This window comes from Podarcis vaucheri (assembly GCF_965113315.1).
Source record: "Podarcis vaucheri genome assembly, chromosome: 2".
In the NCBI taxonomy this organism is placed as follows: Eukaryota; Metazoa; Chordata; class Lepidosauria; order Squamata; family Lacertidae; genus Podarcis; species Podarcis vaucheri.
This window is the reverse complement of record NC_138760.1, coordinates 71424956-71445592: the sequence shown is the minus strand read 5'-3', so window position 1 is coordinate 71445592 and position 20637 is coordinate 71424956. Positions and strand designations below refer to the sequence as shown.

The window sequence follows — 20637 nt, the reverse complement described above, 5'->3', positions numbered from 1 at the left end:
TTAAATAAGAATGTTTACACTGTATGGTTACTGACACTTTAAATGAAATAGCAAATACAACATAGGATTCCTTTAGTAATCGTGTGAGCTTGGTCCTACCTGTAGTCAAACCCAAAGCTAATTTTCCCGATGGCCCTCTTCCCCATCAACTGAGCACACTTGCAGTCTTCATTCAAGTCCATGAACACTTCCCTCTCACGTTTTTTTCAGGACTTCTGCAGCCTTCCCCGGCTCCCCCTGCCCAGAAACTGTTGTTACCTCAGTTTCTCCATAATGCTGCTGATTCTTGGGGGCAGAACTCTCCTGAATGCTGCCTCTCTTCCCCGCCATTCTTCTTCCACAGCTCTAGCCAGTGATTTCAGCTCTCGGATCCTCTCAGGTTTCACAAGTCACTCCGAGCCTCTCCTTAAGTCCCCAGGTGTCCACTGTGTGAGTCAACTTCCAGCAGATGAACAATAACCACACACACTTTCCCCCGTCCCTTCTTGACGAGATCCCAGCCTTTTATTCTCTCAGAAGGCTCCCACCTACCCCCAGCTAATAATTTCAATTTGGGTGGAATTCTGCAGCCTTACTGGCCTACAGCCAGCCAACTAAAATTGATCAGATTCTGATACCTTGGCTCAAGTACGTGGGCCATATCCCCCCGTTGGACACATTGCAATAACTGCTGCTCAGCCTCCCTGCAGATACATGGCATCTCCCGGCATAAACTCATCATGACAGTTCAGTTAAACTTCTACATTAACTATGAATAAATCCATTTATATACACCCCCCCAAATGAACATTTTTCACCTCAGATCAGAAGGGGATTTCACAAATACGCACCTCTGAAATGCAGAAGCACACCCTTTCCAATTCTGCAATCAATAAACAACTCACAACCATAAAGGAATAGCTTAACCTTAGCAGTGGAGTCTATTTTTGCTAAGATTCCTCCTCCCCTTCAAAAAATAAAAATAAGAAAATGTCCAGCCTTTGGCCTCAAGGTGATTGTATTCTCCTGCTGTGGGGTGATGGTGGATGGTTTTAAGGCAACTGCTGTTTTTATCAGCTTCTCAGCAGCTTATTTTGGATTGTTTTTCTGCAATAAAATAACCTACAACGTAATAAACCAAGTGTGTAAATATTCCTGGCATCAAAATTGTCAGTATATAAATTGTGCCATATATAAATTGTCCTAATAGTTGGCCTGAAAGAAATAACTCTGAAGCAGTCTATGTTACATCAATATATTTATTGCCTTAGAGGTTGAACTCTTTTGTATACAGAAATCTAAATCCATCAAGCAAAAATAAATAAATAAACTGTACATTCATTTTTAGGTTCATAGCAGCAATTTCTTCTCAGAAATAAAACAGGAAGACAGATTAAAACAGCTTGCATGTTCCTTCCAGTCCGACGTACTCTGGTGGGTACTTGCAACTAAACCGGGTATTTTTGTGTGTATTATATGCCATATATCTATCCGTTCTGATCTGTTGAGTTGCAAAGCTAGAGAGCTAATGCCTGACAAAAAGGGTGTGTAATAGGTATTTTTACTGTATTATTTTTTACATTTTACATTATACAAAAAATGCAAACGTTACCCCTTTATTTACAAATGAGAACAGTCTCAGAGGGAAAATAGACACAGAAAGCAAAGGCATAGAAGAATCAAACCCAGTGATTGAGGCTAAAAGTATACCTGCACTACAAATTTAAATCAATTTTGAGCCTGCTATGGTTTTTAAGCAAGGAACCTTGTGAACTGAAGTTCACTTTGAACTATGAAGTCACCAAACTACAGTTCCCAAGGTTCAGTGGGGAGACCAGGCCACTTAAACCAATTTGTAATGTAGTTCAGGTTCACTTATCTAAGCTTTAAACGCTGAAGCCGGGAATGTATCAGTACAGCAGTCAGCTGAAGAAATTCCTAACAATGCCAAGAGAGGTTGGACAAGTATTTCTGGTTGTTTGTTTCTCAGCCTAAAACTGATCTTACCAAGGAGATGATACTAGGATACAGCTGCACTTTGCTCTGAAGTAGTGAAAATCAAACATAATTGCGAAAGGAGCCTGGAGCGGCTTTCAGGGTCCCCCCCCCCCCTTCTCCTGAGGGAAAGCTTCAATCTTCTGAGAGAAAAGGGAGGAAACAGACTAGCTATGTTTGTACACAACCTGATCAAACTACTTTTCACTCTAAACGAATACAAGTCTGACAGAGTCTCAGGTGTACTAATCCTATTCCTTGTTGTGAAGCTAATAAAGCAGGCATCCAGAAACATGATAAGCCTTTTTCTCTTTCATGACAGGCTTTCACCTCTGACAGCCAAGAGCAATAGCTCTTTTCAGAGACATCTAAAAAGGGCTTGTATGCATCAAGAGACAAGTTATTCACATTACTCCTCCACTAAAGTAGGCCTCTGACATCCATTTTGAGGAAGAGCTTCAACAAGGCACTGGTGTATTCCTAGTGCTGAATAGAAATGTAATTCTCTGCATCTTCATCCCCAACAGGAATTCTGTTGCAAACTGGGAAAACAGAATTAAAATATGTTTCTACCACTCCCAGAGTATGCTTTGAGCTGCGTGGAATGAGTAACGAGTTTTGACACATAGCAGATTCTTACTGATGGAAGTGTAAATAGGCACTATTGAACTCATATTGAGACAAAAATTGTCAAAGCAATATAGGAATTATTTTCTCTCTCTGGGTATTTTCTCTCTTTACACAAAAATTCCCCCCAATGGCAGCAAGTCTGCAGCAGGAAAAAGTTCGGCTTTGAGACCTCCATTCTGCCTGCCAGTAACATAGTTGCAACCTTCAGAGCCGCACATACCTGCATTTGCAGGTTTGTCAACTCTTCACAAAAGTTGAAAAGCAAGGGAAAGGCTCAGTACATGTAATTTTCTTGCCGCAGTGATGGAACAAACACCACCTGCCGCACAGTAACCGAGGGTTTAAAAACCGAAACCTCTACATGGAAGTCTAAAAAAACAACCACTTTGCATATTTGTGGTAGTGTTCTACAGCTGAACATTTGTCACATCCCTGGTATGGAAATGCTACAAACACCTGGGTGACTCACACATGGGTACAGAGTTTTCAAATGTCATACTTGCTAAGTAAAATGTGGCCACACAGACTTTTTTGGTTTTGATTCTCCATAACTTGCTGTTTTCTTCTTTTTAATTGTTGGATTGAATTGGAGAGTTGTGTGTTTCATATCAATCAGGCAAGAAACTAACAGAAAAATCTGGAAGAAGAAAGCTGATGAAGAATATGAAAACGTCCCCCTTTCCAGACATTCGTGCCTTACTCATCAGGTCTATATAGTGGCTTTGTCTCAAATTTATGAAGTTACTATCTTTGGAAAGTGGGGGCACTTTACGTTTGACATCTACACTTTGCAACTTTAGAAACCAAGTGGCAAGACAGGATAGGAATTCTAGTGAAAAACTCAATTTCTTGCCAATAAATAAATAAATAAATCCATCCTGAGTTAATTTGCAAGGTGTGGGAAGAATAGTAAGATAGGCAGATATGCTTCCATAAGTACTACTTATACAAGGTGAATTGCAACTCCAAAACAACAGCTTGGAAATTAAGCTTAGCACCTTTGATCTAGAGGCTTCAAGTAACAATAGAAAATGTGCAAGTCAGTAAGAGTCCGAAGATATTTTTAAGAATTCAAAAGAGAGTCTTGTGAAATTGACAGTGGATATGGGACCACAGACAAAGTTGTGAAAAGGATTCTGGAAGACAAAAGCAGCAGCAATTTAAACACTGAAGCATGAGGTAGTAAACTTACAGTGGCAGACTTATGAAAGCATTTGGCATTCCAAAGAATATGGATAAAGACCGGTGAAGGGAAAGATCATTCAGGAAAAAGCAAAAAACAAAATTTGATGGTCCACTTAAATTTGTATTTGGGAGCCTAACCTTAGCGAAGTAGAATGTGAAAGGGCAGGCATCTCAAGAACAGACATATGAAGCCTACCCACCCCCCAAAATAGAAAAATGTGGGATATATATATATATGGGGAGGTGTCTAGGTGAACTTTTTAAGTTAAAAGAAAACTCTCTGGAGCACAGAGTCAAGAAACTGTACTTTGAGTAGAAAAGAGCCACAGAGGAAGAATCAAGAACAGACACAAAACTCGTTAAATCCAGCCACAAGAATCTCTTAGGATCATTTTTGTGATAGCCTTTGCAGCCAAAGGTGACTGGGAAAAATCAAACTGGAGAGGGCAAAAGGTAGGCTGCTAAGGGAATTCAGAAACTAGTATTTCATGTCCCTGGGTTTCTTTTTGAAGCAAGGAGGGCGAAAGAGTGAAAAACATGTTTGTGACATGCATTTTAAATTGCAGCATGGCAAAGAATAACCAGGGAAAAATATAACATCATCCAAGACATTTTGCATATCCCATTCCCACTCAATGGGGAAGCTACACATCAGGTCAAGAGGTTATGCTAAACATAGCTAATGGTGGGTGAACTCCAAGTTTGGCCCCTTTCCTTTCCTAGCTCTTGTACCTTTCTTTCAGTCTGTCATCTTGAGCTGTACTAGGTTGACAATAAAATGGCTAATTCCTTGAACCTCACAATACTCAGGGCAGAACTTCACACAGTGGATCATTCCATGCTTCTTTTTCACAGAATTTGAAGCAGGCGGGCTGGGGGGGCACAACCCTTTCTCCTCATGCTGTTTTCTCCACTGAAGATTGCTTTACTCTCCACTGAGGAAAGCTTTGGGACTCCCCAGGAAAAACAACATGAACAAAAAGGGTTAAGAAGCCCCTCTTCTCCACACTGGCCTTCCTTTTCAAACTGCAGCCTCAGTTTTCAGGGGTGAGCATGACATTCAGAGCTCCTCCAAATTGGGACCACTTCACCAAATATTTTCTGAAGGGGAATAATTCAACAGAGGATTTGGGAGAGGGATCATCATTAGCAGCAGCAGATTTCCTTCCTTCCTTCCTTCCTTTCTTTTTACAAAAAGATCCTGTGAATCCCACATGATGCCATGACTCTGCAAATTTCAAGGCACTGAGTGGGGGGGGGGAATGGTTGCCTCCAAACACAAAAGTTGGAACAATCACATGCCCTCCCCACCTTGAAACTTAGGAGAGCCTACCCAGCCCATTTTGCAGCCCACAACTCGGCTGGAGAAATAAGAGGAAAGAAACTGAGCTCCACCCATGAATATTTTTTTTAAGCCTGAAAAAATTATAATCACAAACTACATGCAATTGTCTCAGGGTTACTATCAATGGTGGAAAACGCCAATCATTAGAAGATTGCTAGGTTATTCTAGAAAATCAGAACTGACTTACAAAATGTAACCTATATGTTTTGAGTTAGAAATCTGTATTTTTGAGCTTAATAATTCTACAGAGACTTTTAAAATGCCTCCCAATACAATAGTGATTGCATTCCAACACAAGCTATGGCAGCAAAGTCCAGCTATTGGAGTGCTACATACACACACTCACTGTAAACAGAGGGCACTATTATACAGCACCATAAAATCTCTCTTGGCAGACACTTTATATATATGTATTGTTACAACATGTTGCACGGCTTCTTCTGATGATTACTGAATCATAAGGGGGGAAACAGTTAATAATACTGATTTTCTAAATAATCACCATGCATACTTTTCAGTAGTCTTAAAACATGCTTCTCAGGAACAATCAAACTAGCATTAGAGGCATGTCATTCAGAACCTAGAAGCAATCAGGACTACGTATCACAAGCAAATTATTCTCTTCAATCACCATCAGGGAAATCAGCCACTTCTATAATGTATAACTGTGCCTAAGCATAAAACAACATCTTCTCTATTTTAAGCAACTTATGTACATCGCCTTTACCGCTGCAACACACAAATGGATGAAATGAACAATAAAAAAAAAAACCTGGATTGCAATTTCTGGGTTGTTCCAACCCATTTTACAATACATACATTTAGACAAGCTCCAGGTAGAGAAGTTACATAGTTAGCTACATGCACTGTTTGCTGGTGGCGCGGGGTGGGTGGGGGGGAAGCAGGGGAAGATGGTTTTAAGAGCATAGGCTGTGTAAATACTGAAGAAAAGGCCAAATACTGCCTTTGATCACAAATGAGTTAGAGAGAAAAGGCATCCCATCAGCAAATAACCACTTGATTCAGTTTCCATTCCCTTTTTGTTCAAGACACAAGCTTGGACACCAGAGGGCACTGTGATTCAACTCTGGAATACCTCCCCACCCATGCATGCTATTAGGAGGAGGGAGAGATGAGATCCAAACAAGTCCATACCTAAAGCCATTCCTCCTTTTCACACGCTCTGAATTCCATTGCCATTTTTTATAATCGTGCTTTTCCATGATTTCAAATTACTAGCATTCCACAATGAAGTACCAAGGTCAATGGCATACTCTGCTTCTTTTGCAGCCACGTAGAAAAACAGAGCTACTTTTAGACCACATGGGTTTTTAATATACAGCAATACTTGCCCCACAAATTCTGGAAGTTGCACAGTTCAAGGACTTAGGAGATCTGTCTCTTTGTAGAGGCAGCAGCTTCCTTGGCCAAATTTTAGTCCAAACAAGCTGGTAGCTGGCTCAAGATGCTCCTGCCTTCTTCCCTTTTAGTCAGAGGAAGAGAAGTTACAAAACAATTCACAAAGTAGCATGCAGCTGCCACCACTGTTCATGCTGCTGGCTGAGTAATGGCAATCAGATCAATGGGCTAGATGAACAAGCAAGACATTCTCCCCCCGAATAAAAATCTGGTTTATGTGCCGTGTGAAAACTTGCTGGTAATCCACTTTGGGCCTTCGCTTTTTCCGTGATCGACCTCTCGTGCCACCTGCACTTGTCCCCTCTGTTTGGGAGATTCTGCCAGACAGCTCAATCTCTTTCCCATAAGTTCGAGGCAGGCTAGAGCTCCGTGTCCTCTCTTTGCTCGAGCGCTTCTTTGCCCCTCGTTCTTCTGACCTCCTCCGACCTGACTCAGATTTCCACCGAAGTGTCCTAGGATCACATGGAAGAGCTGGCAGATCAGCAGCCATCTTTGAAACGTCCTTTTTAACCAGGGACTCTTGCAGCTTGAGTCTGTCAAACAGCTACAGGGGGTGGGAGGAAACAAATATGTCATGAAAGCTGTCATCTCATTCTGTAATCTGAAAGCATATGGCCCACCATGGAGGGCCAAGCTAGAGAGCGGGTGTTTTTTGCAAGAGGAAAAATACACAGCAATGCTTTTCATGTACAGTACTTTCTGTTGGCTGGATAATACAAGCTGTAAGCACTCTAATGCTAAGGAGATTACTTATTTGGCAGTTATGGAGTTATCCAGCTTCCACGTTTTCTGTGTGCATGACTAACGCACCTCACGCATGTACACATAGCAGATTTGGCTTTGTGACAAATGCCACTGCCATGACTTTGTACTGCTCTGTTAAATCCTGGGGCTAAAGCAATAGATCAATCTGATTTGAGCTGTAACCCCTCTGGGACAAGGACTGCATCATTTCAGTCTGTTGTGTGAATAGAGCCTAGTTCATTGCTGGTGCTGAATAAATGTTAAACAGTAAGCGGTACTAGTGGATACATTTTGCTGGATAAATCTGCTGACCACTGGTCATGAAGAGCAATGGCTAATGGAGAACTCACACATGGATGCTCATCATTTTAGGAAGCTGCCCATGTGAAAAGGCTATCAAGGGCATAACCATAGACAGAAGTTTCCTCTCCCTTTAACAGTGTTTCCCAAGGAAGTCCTAAGCCTTCAAGCACATGTATAACAGTTGCAAGGGGGGGGGAATACACTGTCTGCCACCTATAACTGAAGCTTGCAAAACACATCCAGTATCAAATGTTTTTAATTATGTTTTGTAGATATTTATAGTTTGCTTTTATTGCGTTCTATATGTTGTAAGCCACCTTGTTAACATTTTATGAAAGAGTGGATTAATGTTGCCAAGTGCGCCAAAAGATAAAGGTTTTGGAAAAAGAAATCTCTACCCTTGGCCAGCAACTTTATAAGTTCTTTACAAAGTAAGGGCTGGAAAGTGGGAACAGGGCCCACTTTTGCTGTTCTATCCATTTACCTAACATTAAGAAACGAGCTAGCGCTCCAGCTTAACCTTAAGTCTGTTTTGAAATAAAATACACCCTTAGTATGTGGGGAATTGAGCTTATAGGCTTAACTTGTACTTGCACTTGCACCAGCCAACTACAAGGCTGGCCCAAGACATTTTGCTGTCTGAGGCAAAGAACAAGATGGTGTCCCCCCCGCCCCAATCGCATGTACAGAATCCAGCTGGAATGGAAATTAGCAGGCTAGCTTGGGTAGGCCATGGTGTGGCACACACAGCTCTCCCTTCCAACACCTTGCCACCATTCTCTTCTCCTCCATATCTGCTGCCTCACTCTGCCTACTCTGGCAACCTAAAAGCAACAAGACAGGCCAATAATTTGATTACAACACTTTATATAGCTACAAAATTGTATCTTCATTCAGAGTCAAGTGGCATACAATATATACAAGGTATACAATATATTGTATATATACCTTGTATATATACAATATATACAAGGTAACACCAACTAATGTGACTGCAGATAATTTCCCAAAGTAGAGGATTTTTTCAATGATGTATCAAACCGAGAACGATTCAAGCTTGAGGCAACATGCCTTCCAAAATAAGTATAAAGTCCCAACCACAGCACGGATGCGCCTGGTTAGATCCACGACTTATTCATATATTTAGCAGTGAACACGCTGAAAGAAGTTGATGCTCCAGAGGCAGTAGCAGGACTGTCCTTCCTGGATAACTGACTGTTATCTTTCTTCCTCAGCAAATAAGAGGTCCGAGAGGGTACATAGGTTACAATGGTTCAGCTTTCACTACTAATTATTGACTTTGAATAAAGATACAATTTAGTAGCTATATAAAGTGTTGTAATCAAATTATTAGCCTGTCGTGTTGCTTTCAGGTTGCCAGATTTTTCTCTTTGCAACACAGGGGATCTTTGCTGTCACTCTGGCTGGCCCAGAACAACAGACAAGCGGGAGAATGGCTACTTACCCTGGTGAGAGTCAACTGTGGCTCTACATAGAAAGCTTTACCCAGCACAGGTTTTCGATACGTCTCATCTACGTCTGTCAGGGCCTAGGGCAAGGGAAGCAGAAAGAAAATATCAAGGCAGGCTGTGGCTGTACATGGCATTTTTGTAATGTAACTTTTAAGGCCTGGGTGCAGAGAATTAGGAATTAGCATTATCCAGCTTACACATTACTCCAATAATTTAATCCTTTCCGGGTTGTTGTTTTTTTTATAAAGACACTGCTTACAATTATATTTTTTAAAAAGAAAAACGGAAGCAAGCACAAATTTAAACAGGATACCTGCAGAATTACAATTACAAAATGTTTGCACCTTTCTTTTCATCTTCTCCTTAGCCCTTTTCAGAAGTGCTTTGCATGCCTGACTGCCCCACCCCTAATATCCCCAGGGGCTCCACGCTTCCAAGTTCCCGGGTTCAGTACAAGAGGAGTCTGTGCACATAGACTTCTCCATATGAACGAAAGCCCTATGCATTGGGGCTCCTCCTTTTGAACTTCTGCCAAAGATGAAGAGGTTGGGGGGTGTGTGTTAGAGGGCACAGCCACTTGCCTCTTGCCCTTCCCTATTCTTCTTAAGGTCCAGTCAGTTTGGTTAGGATTCTGGCCTGGTGATGCAAATAAAACTTTTTCTCTGATTCTGTATCAAGTTTTGTGCTTACACTTGCAGCTAGCACTCTAGACTGCACATTCAGATTGTGTCTTAATTCTGACGCGTCAGCATCCAGTTTGAACTAAACTAAAAAGCCCTTGCAGAGTTAGCATAACACGGAAGGAACCTTAACAAAAAGATGACAAACTGCTGTGCATGTGGGAGAGAGGTCAAGAGAATGACGGGGGGGGGAACCTTAATGCCAGACGACTTGGGGTTCCAGTGAAACAGATGACTACTAGGGCTTTTGTTGCATATTTTAGGGAGATTTCTGCTTTAACCCATACATTTTCAAAAACATTTTATGCATGTCTTTCACTTAGCAACCATAACATGTAACAAGAAAGTAAAGGAGGTGGGAAAGATCTTGCGGGGGGGGGGAATGGGGGGGCATAAAACAAGAGAGAGAAGGAGGAAGGTAAGTGAGAACAATTTAATACAATTAGTTCAGCTTGTGTTCACCGAAGACAAGACTCTGAAGAAACACTCCCTGGTCAACAGGGTGCAGGACTGTTCCACTGATGAAGCCTTGCCTTGAACTGACCAGATAAGAGCCAAGACTCACTTTTACCTGAAAACTAGAGGATCGTCCTTACCCCTATGCTGAACATGTCATCTGGTTGAAGTAACCCTTTGCCAATTGGTAATTAGCTGTAAAATGATAGAAAGGGGGTGACAATCCTTACCATATTCCAGAACTTGTCAAATGCAACCAAGAACCCACTGCAGACTCCACGAAGTCCTTTGAAAGTTCGGACGTGGACGTTGACTTTTACGCCATCACGCACGCATCGGTGAAGCTCCCCAAGCGGACTGCCTTCGTGAACTAGAATAAATGTAACTAGAATAAATTACTTTTTACTGAAACAAATGCCATGGAGAATAAAACAAAACCATTCACTGTTTTAACTCAAAGCATTACAGTGAACTCTGCTTAGGGAAAATGTCACAAATTTATACACTCATACCAAGTATCCACTCAGCTGCAATGTCTTAACTAGATTCCTGTACAGCAGGAATAGGAAAGCTTTAGCCCTCCCATTATCCTCAGCCATTAGCCATCCTGGCTGAGTCTGATGGAAGTTGAGAGTCCAACTACATCTGAAGGGTCATAGGTTTCCCATCCTTACTCTAGTCTACAACCTGTTTTGGGGAAGATCTAAGAAACAAATTTGCCCTGTTTGCACCAATACTACTTTTCACTTTTGCAATGATATAACAAGTTAGTCTTTAAAGTGACATGTCTGAATGCAGTTACGGAATAACAAATTTAGCTACACTTTATAACATTACTGAAGGCTTCAGTTTTCTTATGTCATAGTAACAACATACAGTGGTACCTCGGGTTACAAACACTTCGGGTTACACTTCTGCTAACCCAAAAGTAGTTGCTCTGGGTTGTGAACTCTGCCCCAGGATGAGAACGGAAATTGCGCGCCGGCAGCGGGAGGCCCCATTAGCGAAAGCGCGCCTCAGGTTAAGAACGGTTTCAGGTTACAAACGGACCTCCAAAACGAATTAAGTTCGTAAACTGAGGTACCACTGTATAAGCAAAATTGGTCAACCTCACCAAGCTATTAAGATTTACAACCCACAAAATCCCAGTAAGTAAGATAAAGTGGAACTCAGGCTTATTTAAATCAGAACCAGTGTCTGCAAGGTCAGTCTTGTCTTATTCTGAACACTGAGCTCCATGGGCTCAAAGCGTAAGACTTGCAGAAAATGACCAAGGTTTCACAACTCTTGCACATATCAGTTTGTTCCTTAGTCCTGTGTGTTTTCGGGAATGCTTATCTGTGGAAAGTTTTGCTAATAAAGCACTCTGATCCTGTCCTAATGGCACTGAAAGGCCTATTCAACCTCTTATCAATCATATCCAGCTGGCATAGTTCCCTAACCCTATCACCACCAAATACAAAGAGATGCTTCTACACTCTGATGATGAATTCTCCAGAGGAGGAAAAACCCTGTGTTAGATTTGTCTCTGCAGCGCATAACCATTCTGTGAACATCAAAAACTATTATGCTCTGCATGTAGCTATTATTTTTCTGTGGCTTAAAAGCAATGCAGATGCATTGTCAATCATTTGTGCAGTCTAGGAGGCCATAATTACATCCCTAATAGTTCAAAATGGATTTTTTCCCCCAATGTAAAGTATGTGTTTAATACCCAAATTCTAAAGGATAATTAAAAGGCTACTGGGGGTTGTCACCATACAACATAAATATTTTTAGTAGATAATCACCGCCTCTGTAACAAAGTGCCAATCATCAGCATGGTTCCAGTGGCTTAATTTATACAAGAAAATGATCTGTACCCCATAGTTTGATGGGCAACTGTAAGCACACATAGTAGTCACTTGCCTTAATGGGACTACAAGACCGGCAACAAAAACGTATCAGAGCATGTTTAAAAGAGCTGCAGTGGCTACTGGTCTATTTCTGGATTCAGTTTAAAATGTTGACTTTTAACCTTTAAAGCCCTAAACAGTCTGGGAGCCTGGGACCTGGCCATCTAAATAAAGACCCTTCTCCATGGACATCTGTCTTTGGAGGGTAAGTGACTGGCTACAAGGGGGAAGGTCTTTTCAGTGGTAACACCCAAATTTTGGTCACCCCCGCTAGACAAATATGCAAACGCATCAGGTCAAGTTCATCCTGCTTTCGACTCTTTTAAATGCCTGTTATTTTAATGGCTTCGCCTGGTGTTTTTTATGGCTTTTTCTGATGCTTTCATAGTTAGCTTAAATGTGTGTGTGTGTGTGTGTGTGTGTGTGTGTGTGTGTGTGTGTGTAAGCGGCAGTAAGGTATGAAAAATGCCTTCTAAGTAAAACACACACACAGAGAGAGATTCAAATAATCCTAAATAGAAAGCAAAAAAACCATGTTAGTACTACAGCCGTACCTTGGTTTTCGAACAGCTTAGTGCTCCAACGTTTTGGCTCCCAAACACCACAAACCTGGAAGTGACTGTTCCGGTCTGTGAATTATTTTTGGAAGCCAAACATCCAATGGGGCTTCCATGGCTTTCAACTGAGTACAGAAAGCCACAGCTTGGTTTTCGAATGTTTTCAGAAGTCAAATGGACTTCCGGAACAGATTCCGTTTGAGAACCAAGGTACGAATGTATTCCATGAACTCTTGCGCAAACAATAGGAGTCTGCACACACTACAGGACCAACATGGTTCAGGGTGTTAAATTACAGCTCAAGAAACATAGGGAGAACACAAGCCATATAAAAGTCTTAAGAGGAGTTCACACAAACACAATAGCTCCTCTAGATTGTGGATAATTTTTATTGTGAAACACTCTTCTGCTGTGTCAAGAACAGCCCTCCCATGAGTGGAACAAACTTTCTGCATCTCTGTATCCAAGCCATTCACACATAAGCCAGTGTAGTAACAACGTAGCATATCTAGCATTCTTCGTCTTGCACACCAAATCTTCTGGATAAGCAAACTATGTAAATGTGGATGCCAGACATGTAAACATAAAAGCCAGATATCCAACAGAGTTGGACAGTACTAATGCCTTATTTATGCTTATAACAAGGCAAAAAACCCTGACTATAAAAAATTAAACGATGACTTTGACAGCTCTGATTATAGCCTGTTACAAACTGGCATGCATACTGGACTTGTCCTCACAAAATATCAACTCAAAACTAATGTTTCCATTAGTAAGTGAAATTGATCAAGAGAGTGACCCTGAAAGATAGCAAGATTCGAAGCAGGGTAGCCAACATGGTGCTCACTCCATATGCTTAGGGCTACAATTTCCACCATTCCTGATGACTGACCAAGGCTGGAGCTAATGGGAACTGTAGCCTTAAACATCTGGCGGGAACCACGTTGGCTACTCCTGGATTTAGGATCTTTACAAATATTACAGTCCTTTTGGGATATAAACAGTATCAGTTTCCCTGCTCCAGCAATCCCCATCCAGGCGCTAAGGTTAGGATCACTTTACAGCATGGAGCTAGGTCATAGGATTGCAGATCTTCACTCCATATCCCTAAGCAGCGTAGAGACCCACTACTCACAGCATGACGACTGAGCCCCAAGCAACAATGGCTTCTAAACTTTATGTGCCAGGGAATAATTACTCACCATAGGAAGACCCTTTCTGGCACTATCGCTTTCTGGTTCTCCAGCTCTATCCATGTGCTGTAAAGACTTTTGGGGAGCTGAAGAATCAGCATAATCTCTTCTCTATCTTAACAGCTAAACAGCTATATTTTTATGCATGGGAGAGACCACACTATTATTTGGGTTCTTCAATCATTCTTTGGTCTTTCACAAAAGCAGAGAAAATAATTGTTATTCAAGGCTTAAAAACAAGAAAGGAATTTAAGATCTCTTCCCATGCAGATTATGTAGCTTTATCAGTCTTGGAGCCTGTGAAGTTTCAGAGTTTTATTAAGGTTTATTAACTCTGTAATGCTTCCAGCTACAGAATCAATGAATCCAAATCAGACTTTTTGCAGCTTAACGAAGGATCAGAAAGAGGCTGAGTACAAGAATTCTGTGATATTCTATAGTCTGAGTTTAAGAAGATACAACTAATCTTGGTACTTTCTTGGTAAATCCTTTTTTAAATTAGTAATCAACTGATTACTGTGGGTTTTTTTATCAGTAATCAACAAAATTAAATATGATTTTCAGAAAAGGGGCACATGTATTTTCTGGCTAGGAAGGATTGCCTCTACCAAACAACCTATATGTATCTATTGCCAATCATACTGGAGAAAACAAAAGCAAAATAAAGAAGTAACACGTCCTTTAAATAGCATGGCTAGATGCATGGGCATCAATGAGTTAAGTCTGCATAAAATAAGCTCTGCATGGATAGCAATTCAGTGACCCAATAGTAGATTGCTGTAACATAAACTGGCATGAACACTACAGGTAAACCTATCTTGTACGTTGAAAAGCTTGGGCAGATGCTCCACTCAAACAACTATAGAAGGTCAATATTTTGTCAGGATAACGCCAATGTAGACAGCATGTGGTCAGTGCTGCTGCCCGTGGTTATATATGCTCAGATTATTATTTACTTGTTGGATATGGAAACAGAACACATATTTGTTCCTAAAACCATCTACTTTAAAAGCAAGTGGCTAGCAATCCAAAGTCAGTTAGGAAAGAAGATTAGAGGTTTTATGGTACAACAACATCTGGGCCACATACCAAGTCAGCATGTAAGAAAACCTTAAAGACAATGGAAATTTGTAATTTAAGGCCAAACTACATTAGACTGTTGTAAAGTGTCTTTGGGGGGGTGGGTGGAATAGGCTGTATGCCTGAGACAGGATAAAATAACAACTTGGAAAAAAACTCCTCTCTCCTCTTTTTGTTCACAAAGTCTCTCTGCTGGAACAACAAGCCTTCTGTATGTGGAGGAACACAACTGCATACAACCCTATATACTGCTTTTTGGCCCTAAGGTTCCCAAAGCAGTGAACATAGTTATCACTTTACATTTGGTTAGGAATCACCATCTATTTGCAATTTAAGTGCAATTTACTAGCCAACCTTTTCAACCCTTAGCCTGAAAAATGGAAACTCATCGCATCAATAACAAAAAACACTGTACTTGTTCAATTAAGACTTGAGATCTAATTACTGTATTAAGATGCATGTAAACTTTATTTCTGACAGTCTTTTGGCTCTCAGTACGGGTATTCCAAACCATAATGGAAATCACGATCCCACTGAAATAAGTGGGAGTTTTGCAAAAGGATTTTGTGCATAATCTCAGAACAATCATCATCACACTTCAAGCTGTGATTCACTTGCCTATCATCATGTTATCACGAGTCGCTGCACTATATTTATAACCCTAGGACGGATAGTTAAGAACCTAGATTATAACAATGTAAAGGACATACCGTTGTTATAACTAGCGGGACATATTGTTGTTTTATCTAGGACAGTGGCATTTTTCAGAAGCAAAAGAGCCTTTTCTCAAAGGCTAGTCTCTCCTTGAATCGATACTGTAAGTAGAAAATAAGCAAGAGGAGTGAGGGATAACCAATAGACCCCCTGTCTGCCACCAAATGCAGGGCTTCTGCTTTGTATTATACATGTCAAGCCACAGAATGTGGAAAAAAACCATGTGTTTGATATGGGGGCACAGCAAGCTGCAGAAAGTACCTGACTGGTTACATCTCCCAGCAGGAGACTTGTGTCTTCACTTCATGCTGTCTCTGAGCTGAGGCCCTTAGGATGCAGTCACTCTTGCTTTGCAACTAAACAGAGTACCTGACCTTTGATGTCTAAATCAACCTGTCCAGTACGCAACCTCCTGGGGGCCACCTGCCAGCAGGAGGTGGGGCCAGAAGCAAAAGTGGGTGGAGCAATGAATCTGAGCATTACCTTTGTGCTATACAACACACCCTTCTCTCTCTTACACCCAGGCAAGCAGGAAGCATTATAGAAGTTCAACGACACAGCCAAACCAATGAAAAACATCCAAGGAGGATGTGAAGCAGAGCTATTGAGGGGTGTATCTGAGGAGAGCCCAGAGGGCCTGGCAGAAAGGTCTAGAGGGCCGTATAGGCCCCTGGACCTGAGCTTTCCATCCCTGCTCTGACCAGTACCAGGCCTAATATCCACCATGGACAACATCCCTAAGGCAATACACCTTAACATTTCATGCATCCCAATACCCTTAGCAACTGTTCTTGCCCCAAGGCCGTGGAAAGTTCTCTCACCCTTGTTACTCAACAATACAGTTATGCAGACACGTATTTCAAAATGTTCCTTGCATGTTGTTACTCAGCCTGAGGGAATATACTGAACTAAATGTCCACACGTCCAGTTATGAACAACATTTATGACCCATTTTCAATCAGCCTAATGTCAATTACATTTAAGCCAGCATGGTGTGGTGGTTACATTGTTTGAGGGGACCCGGGTTCATATTCCCCTTCAGCTATGAGGCTCCCTGCATGACCTTGGCCCAGTTAGTCACTATCTCTCAGGGTTGTTTCAAGAATAAAATAGGGAGTACAGCCACATGCACCATCTTGTGATCCTCGGATGAAAGGCAGGATATAAATGTAGAATATGAGCAAGTAAATTCCACATCAGACCAAGAGGTCATATTTCCTTACACCAATAATCTTAACATGTTTTTACACCTTAATCTCTTATCAAAGCACCTACCTTCCCCCACATTGAAGAGCTTCTCCAGAATTCCCTCTTTATTCAGTTCTCCCTCTTGCCCACACCCATGATCTCTTGCCTCAAAATATATCCTATTTTTATCACTCCAAACACTTCACCCCCTCTCTACAGCCTACACACACCCAAATCAAGAAAACACATTCTTCCCACAATGAAGCCACAACCTTTTTTTTTTGGCCATCTTTCGGCTCTTAATTATCTATGGTCTCATACAGATGGAGTTTTAATCGTGCCTTTTGAAAATAGCAATATCTTTTTGGCCAGTTTCAATGCAGGTGGTCTTTCATATATTGCAGGTCGTTTTGAGTTACGTACTCTGCCTAAAAAAGCAACCAATGAATTTCATAAGAAAATAATCGCAACAACAACAAATACCCAGCCAGAACTCCGGAATGCACATGTGTTTTAAAACGTATGTTTCACAACACCAAATGGTGTCTTTTTAAACACTGCAATAGCAGCACAGGCTAGTGCCAACTAACACATAAAGAAATCAGCGTGTTATGCAGATTTTTATTTCTGCGGTTTTGCCTGTATGTACACAGTGCCGTGTGCCAAGACCATGCAACACGTACACATGTGGGTCTAAGCCAAGCCAACACATGGGGGACGTGGTGCATCACAGTGCACATGGGCCACAGGCGTGTGTACTTGTCACATCCATAAAACTGTAAAATGCTACCAGCCAGTGGCCCATTTTCAACGTCGAGGCTCCATCCCCGGAATGCCTTTTCCAGTCACAAGAAAGGGCTGCCTCTGAGCATACGCAGAGTGCATTTCCCTCCCTTGTCGACCAGCGACTCATAGAAGTTCACAGCATATACTCTTCAGAAACAAGCCGGCCCAGCTCCCCTTACCAGGCATCCTGGTGAGCACGTTGCGAGGCGCCCTCCTGCCCCGCTGCTGCCTGGCCCGCTCGGCCTCTTCTCGCTCGGGCTCCTTGGCCACCATGAGGCTGCGGAGACGCTGGATGCGCTCGGGGTCGGCGGGGGCCCGGGCGCCTCGGCTCCGGGCGCGGGTCCCCGCAGGGCGGCTGCCGCGGCCGGCTGCCCCTCGCTGACGTCCCGGAGCGCGGAGCAGGCCGCGCTGGAAGCTCTCGTACTCGGCCAGGTTGTTGAAGTGCGGCGCGGCCGGGTAAGGCAGCGGCGTGCGCTCCGAGTAGAGCGCCAGCAGAGGGTCGAAGCGCGGCGAACTCACGTCCAGGCGCCCGGGGCTGGGCGAGCGCTCCGAGCTGCTGCGGCCGCCCGAGCGGCGGCGGCGGCGGCGGCGCCTGGGCCCGGCGCCGGCCTCCTCCGCCTCCTCCATGACTCCCTAGCCCTGCGGGGAAGGGATCCGCCCGCAGCTCCTCGCTCTCGCCGCTAAGGGCCGCCCCAGCACCACAGGCGTCTTCCCGCCTTTCTTAGCGCTGCTTGGCGCTCTCGGAAGACAGCCAGGAGCGAGATTCCCAGCACCTGCGCTGGGGCTAGCGACCGCCTTTGGGCTTTCCATCCATCGGCTGCCCTAGGAAGTCGTAGCTGCAGCCGGTTGCCGCTTGTCCCCCACCGTGCTGGCCGACGCAGGCAACATTATTCCCTCGCTTCTCCCTCCTTACTCGGCGTTAGTTAATCCGAAATAACGCCCGACACCCCATCGCGCGTTTAATACTTCCTGCAGTGTCCATGATTCTCGTAGAAAAGCTGCATTGGCTGGCCGGATTTGCACGGTTCTCTCTGCAGATCTTCCTCAGAAGTGGCGTTTAATGCCTATGCAATAATATATGGCAAGTCTTACGTTGTGCGAAAAAAAAATTGCGCTAACATTTCTTAGAATCCGCAGTGAGCCCAAGTGAAGTGCCCAGAAGCGGAAAATCGCACTTCGAACGCGGCGTTGCTGCTCAAGAGTAGCAGGATTTCAAGGTGGCGCCTAACCAAGTTCATATGAAATAATCTTAAATACGAGCTGCTACAGCATACTCTTTTGTCGCTTATAGCAACCATTCTATTTGCAGAGGTGGAAAACAATGGGACCTCTTCTATATAATTCATAGTCAAGAGATTGACAAAATTCAGGGAGCCATCTGGCACACCCACGCCTGGCATTTAAAAGTGTATATGGTATGTTAAGAATAGCAGGTATTTAACACCTACGTTTTCTATTTTTAAATCATTATTTCATTTCATTTTTTAAATAAAAGGGTCGATTCATATATTGAAGGATATCAACTGGAGGTACGGGGGGTGGGGGTGGGCATCGCCTTGTTGAAGCTAAGCAGACCCTCAGGGAATCAAACATACACCACCCTGAGTTCCGTGATGTAAGAAAGGTGGCATATAAAACTAAGAAAAGGAAATAAAATACTTGCACTGGTCAAGGATCCTGTGTGAACAGCAGGTCATGAGCCCCAATACCACACTGAAACCTCAGCCAGTATTTATTTTTATGACAACTTTGCTATGTTTGTAATTATGTAAATCTTTTCATACTGTAAGCTGCCTTGAGCATTGTTTTAACTGTGGAAAGGCAGCATACAAATAAAATGATGATTGGTTGGTTGGACACAAGATGAATGGTGGGAGGAACCAGCTGGGCGACCACCAAGGGAGGAAGGAGGAAGGGTCAGAACTCAGGCAGTGGTGGTGGGATAGTAAGTGGTCATGGAGGAGGAGAAACTAGGAAGATGAGGAGTCAGAAGCTGATGGGGTAACAGAGCTCAGTGAGCTGGGAGAGTCTGTGTCAGAGAGAAGTCAAGAATCAGAGGCAGAAGCTGAAGCTGGCAAGTGGGAGGAGGGAGGGTCAAGAGGCAGAGGTGAGTCAGGCTAGTGAAGAGTCACAGTTGTCTCTCCCTCCTGCTGCAGCAAGCTCCATTCACCCTTACTACCAGAACCAGGAGAGGGATAAAACGGGTGGAGCAAAGATAGGCTGCACGCAGACACAGTCTCAGATTGCTTGCAAGAAGCCAGAGAGGAAGAGACAGACAGCTGTGGAGAGATGGGGATTTTTAGTCTCAGCAACTGATTCAGGGCATGAGCTGCTGTGCTCATTAGGCCTGAAACACAGCCAGATCTATGAAGATCTTATTTCTCTAGTAAAGAGTTAACTCCAGTGTTGAACTGTGATTTACTGATGGGCGTGCTTCGTGACAGCCAGACATTTGTTGATTGATTTGGAGCAGAGAGCATACTACAGGATTGTGGAAGCTACTTTGTGTTTTACTAGTACCCTGCAATCAACCAAATGGGGTACAGTACAAAATATATACATTAGAATTAAAGGATAGATTGCCTCTGCATAGCTACTGAGTACAGTAGGAGCATCAGAATTCAGCTGAGCTTCGGGTCCTTCACTCAAATCTGTTCCTGAGTACTGTACCTCAAACTCTCTTCATTTCAGCTTTCTAAATTAGCGATTTAGGGGAAGGTTATTGTTGTATACATTAATTGGGAGTTGGACTTCCTTGATCAAACCACCCAGATACTCTGCCCACCCATGATGGAGAGAAAGTAGAACATGGAAGCCTTGAAGTCAAAGATCTATTTGCATGTTTGCAAGGATATTTGTATGTATGATAGGTAGCAGAGTGCACCAGTGATAGAGAATCAGTGGCGTAGCGTGGGTTGTCAGCACCCGGGGCAAGGCATGTAATTTGCGCCCCCTAACCCGTGGATTTGCACCCCCTAACCTGTGGATTTGCGGGCCATAGCCTAACCCCCAGATG

The 20637-nt window shown here is 43.0% G+C and overlaps 1 protein-coding gene across 1 annotated transcript; it reads right to left on the bottom strand.

The window, feature by feature from the left end:
• Nucleotides 1-1220: 1220 nt before the first annotated feature.
• On the bottom strand, nucleotides 1221-18634 carry LSM11 (LSM11, U7 small nuclear RNA associated). Its single transcript, XM_082213544.1, is given in 6 exon segments — nucleotides 1221-7097; nucleotides 9066-9149; nucleotides 10439-10578; nucleotides 17801-17932; nucleotides 17935-17987; nucleotides 17989-18634. Coding segments are annotated over 6 exon segments (1053 nt in total). The 5' UTR covers nucleotides 18249-18634; the 3' UTR covers nucleotides 1221-6713.
• Between the last annotated feature and the right edge of the window lie 2003 nt (nucleotides 18635-20637).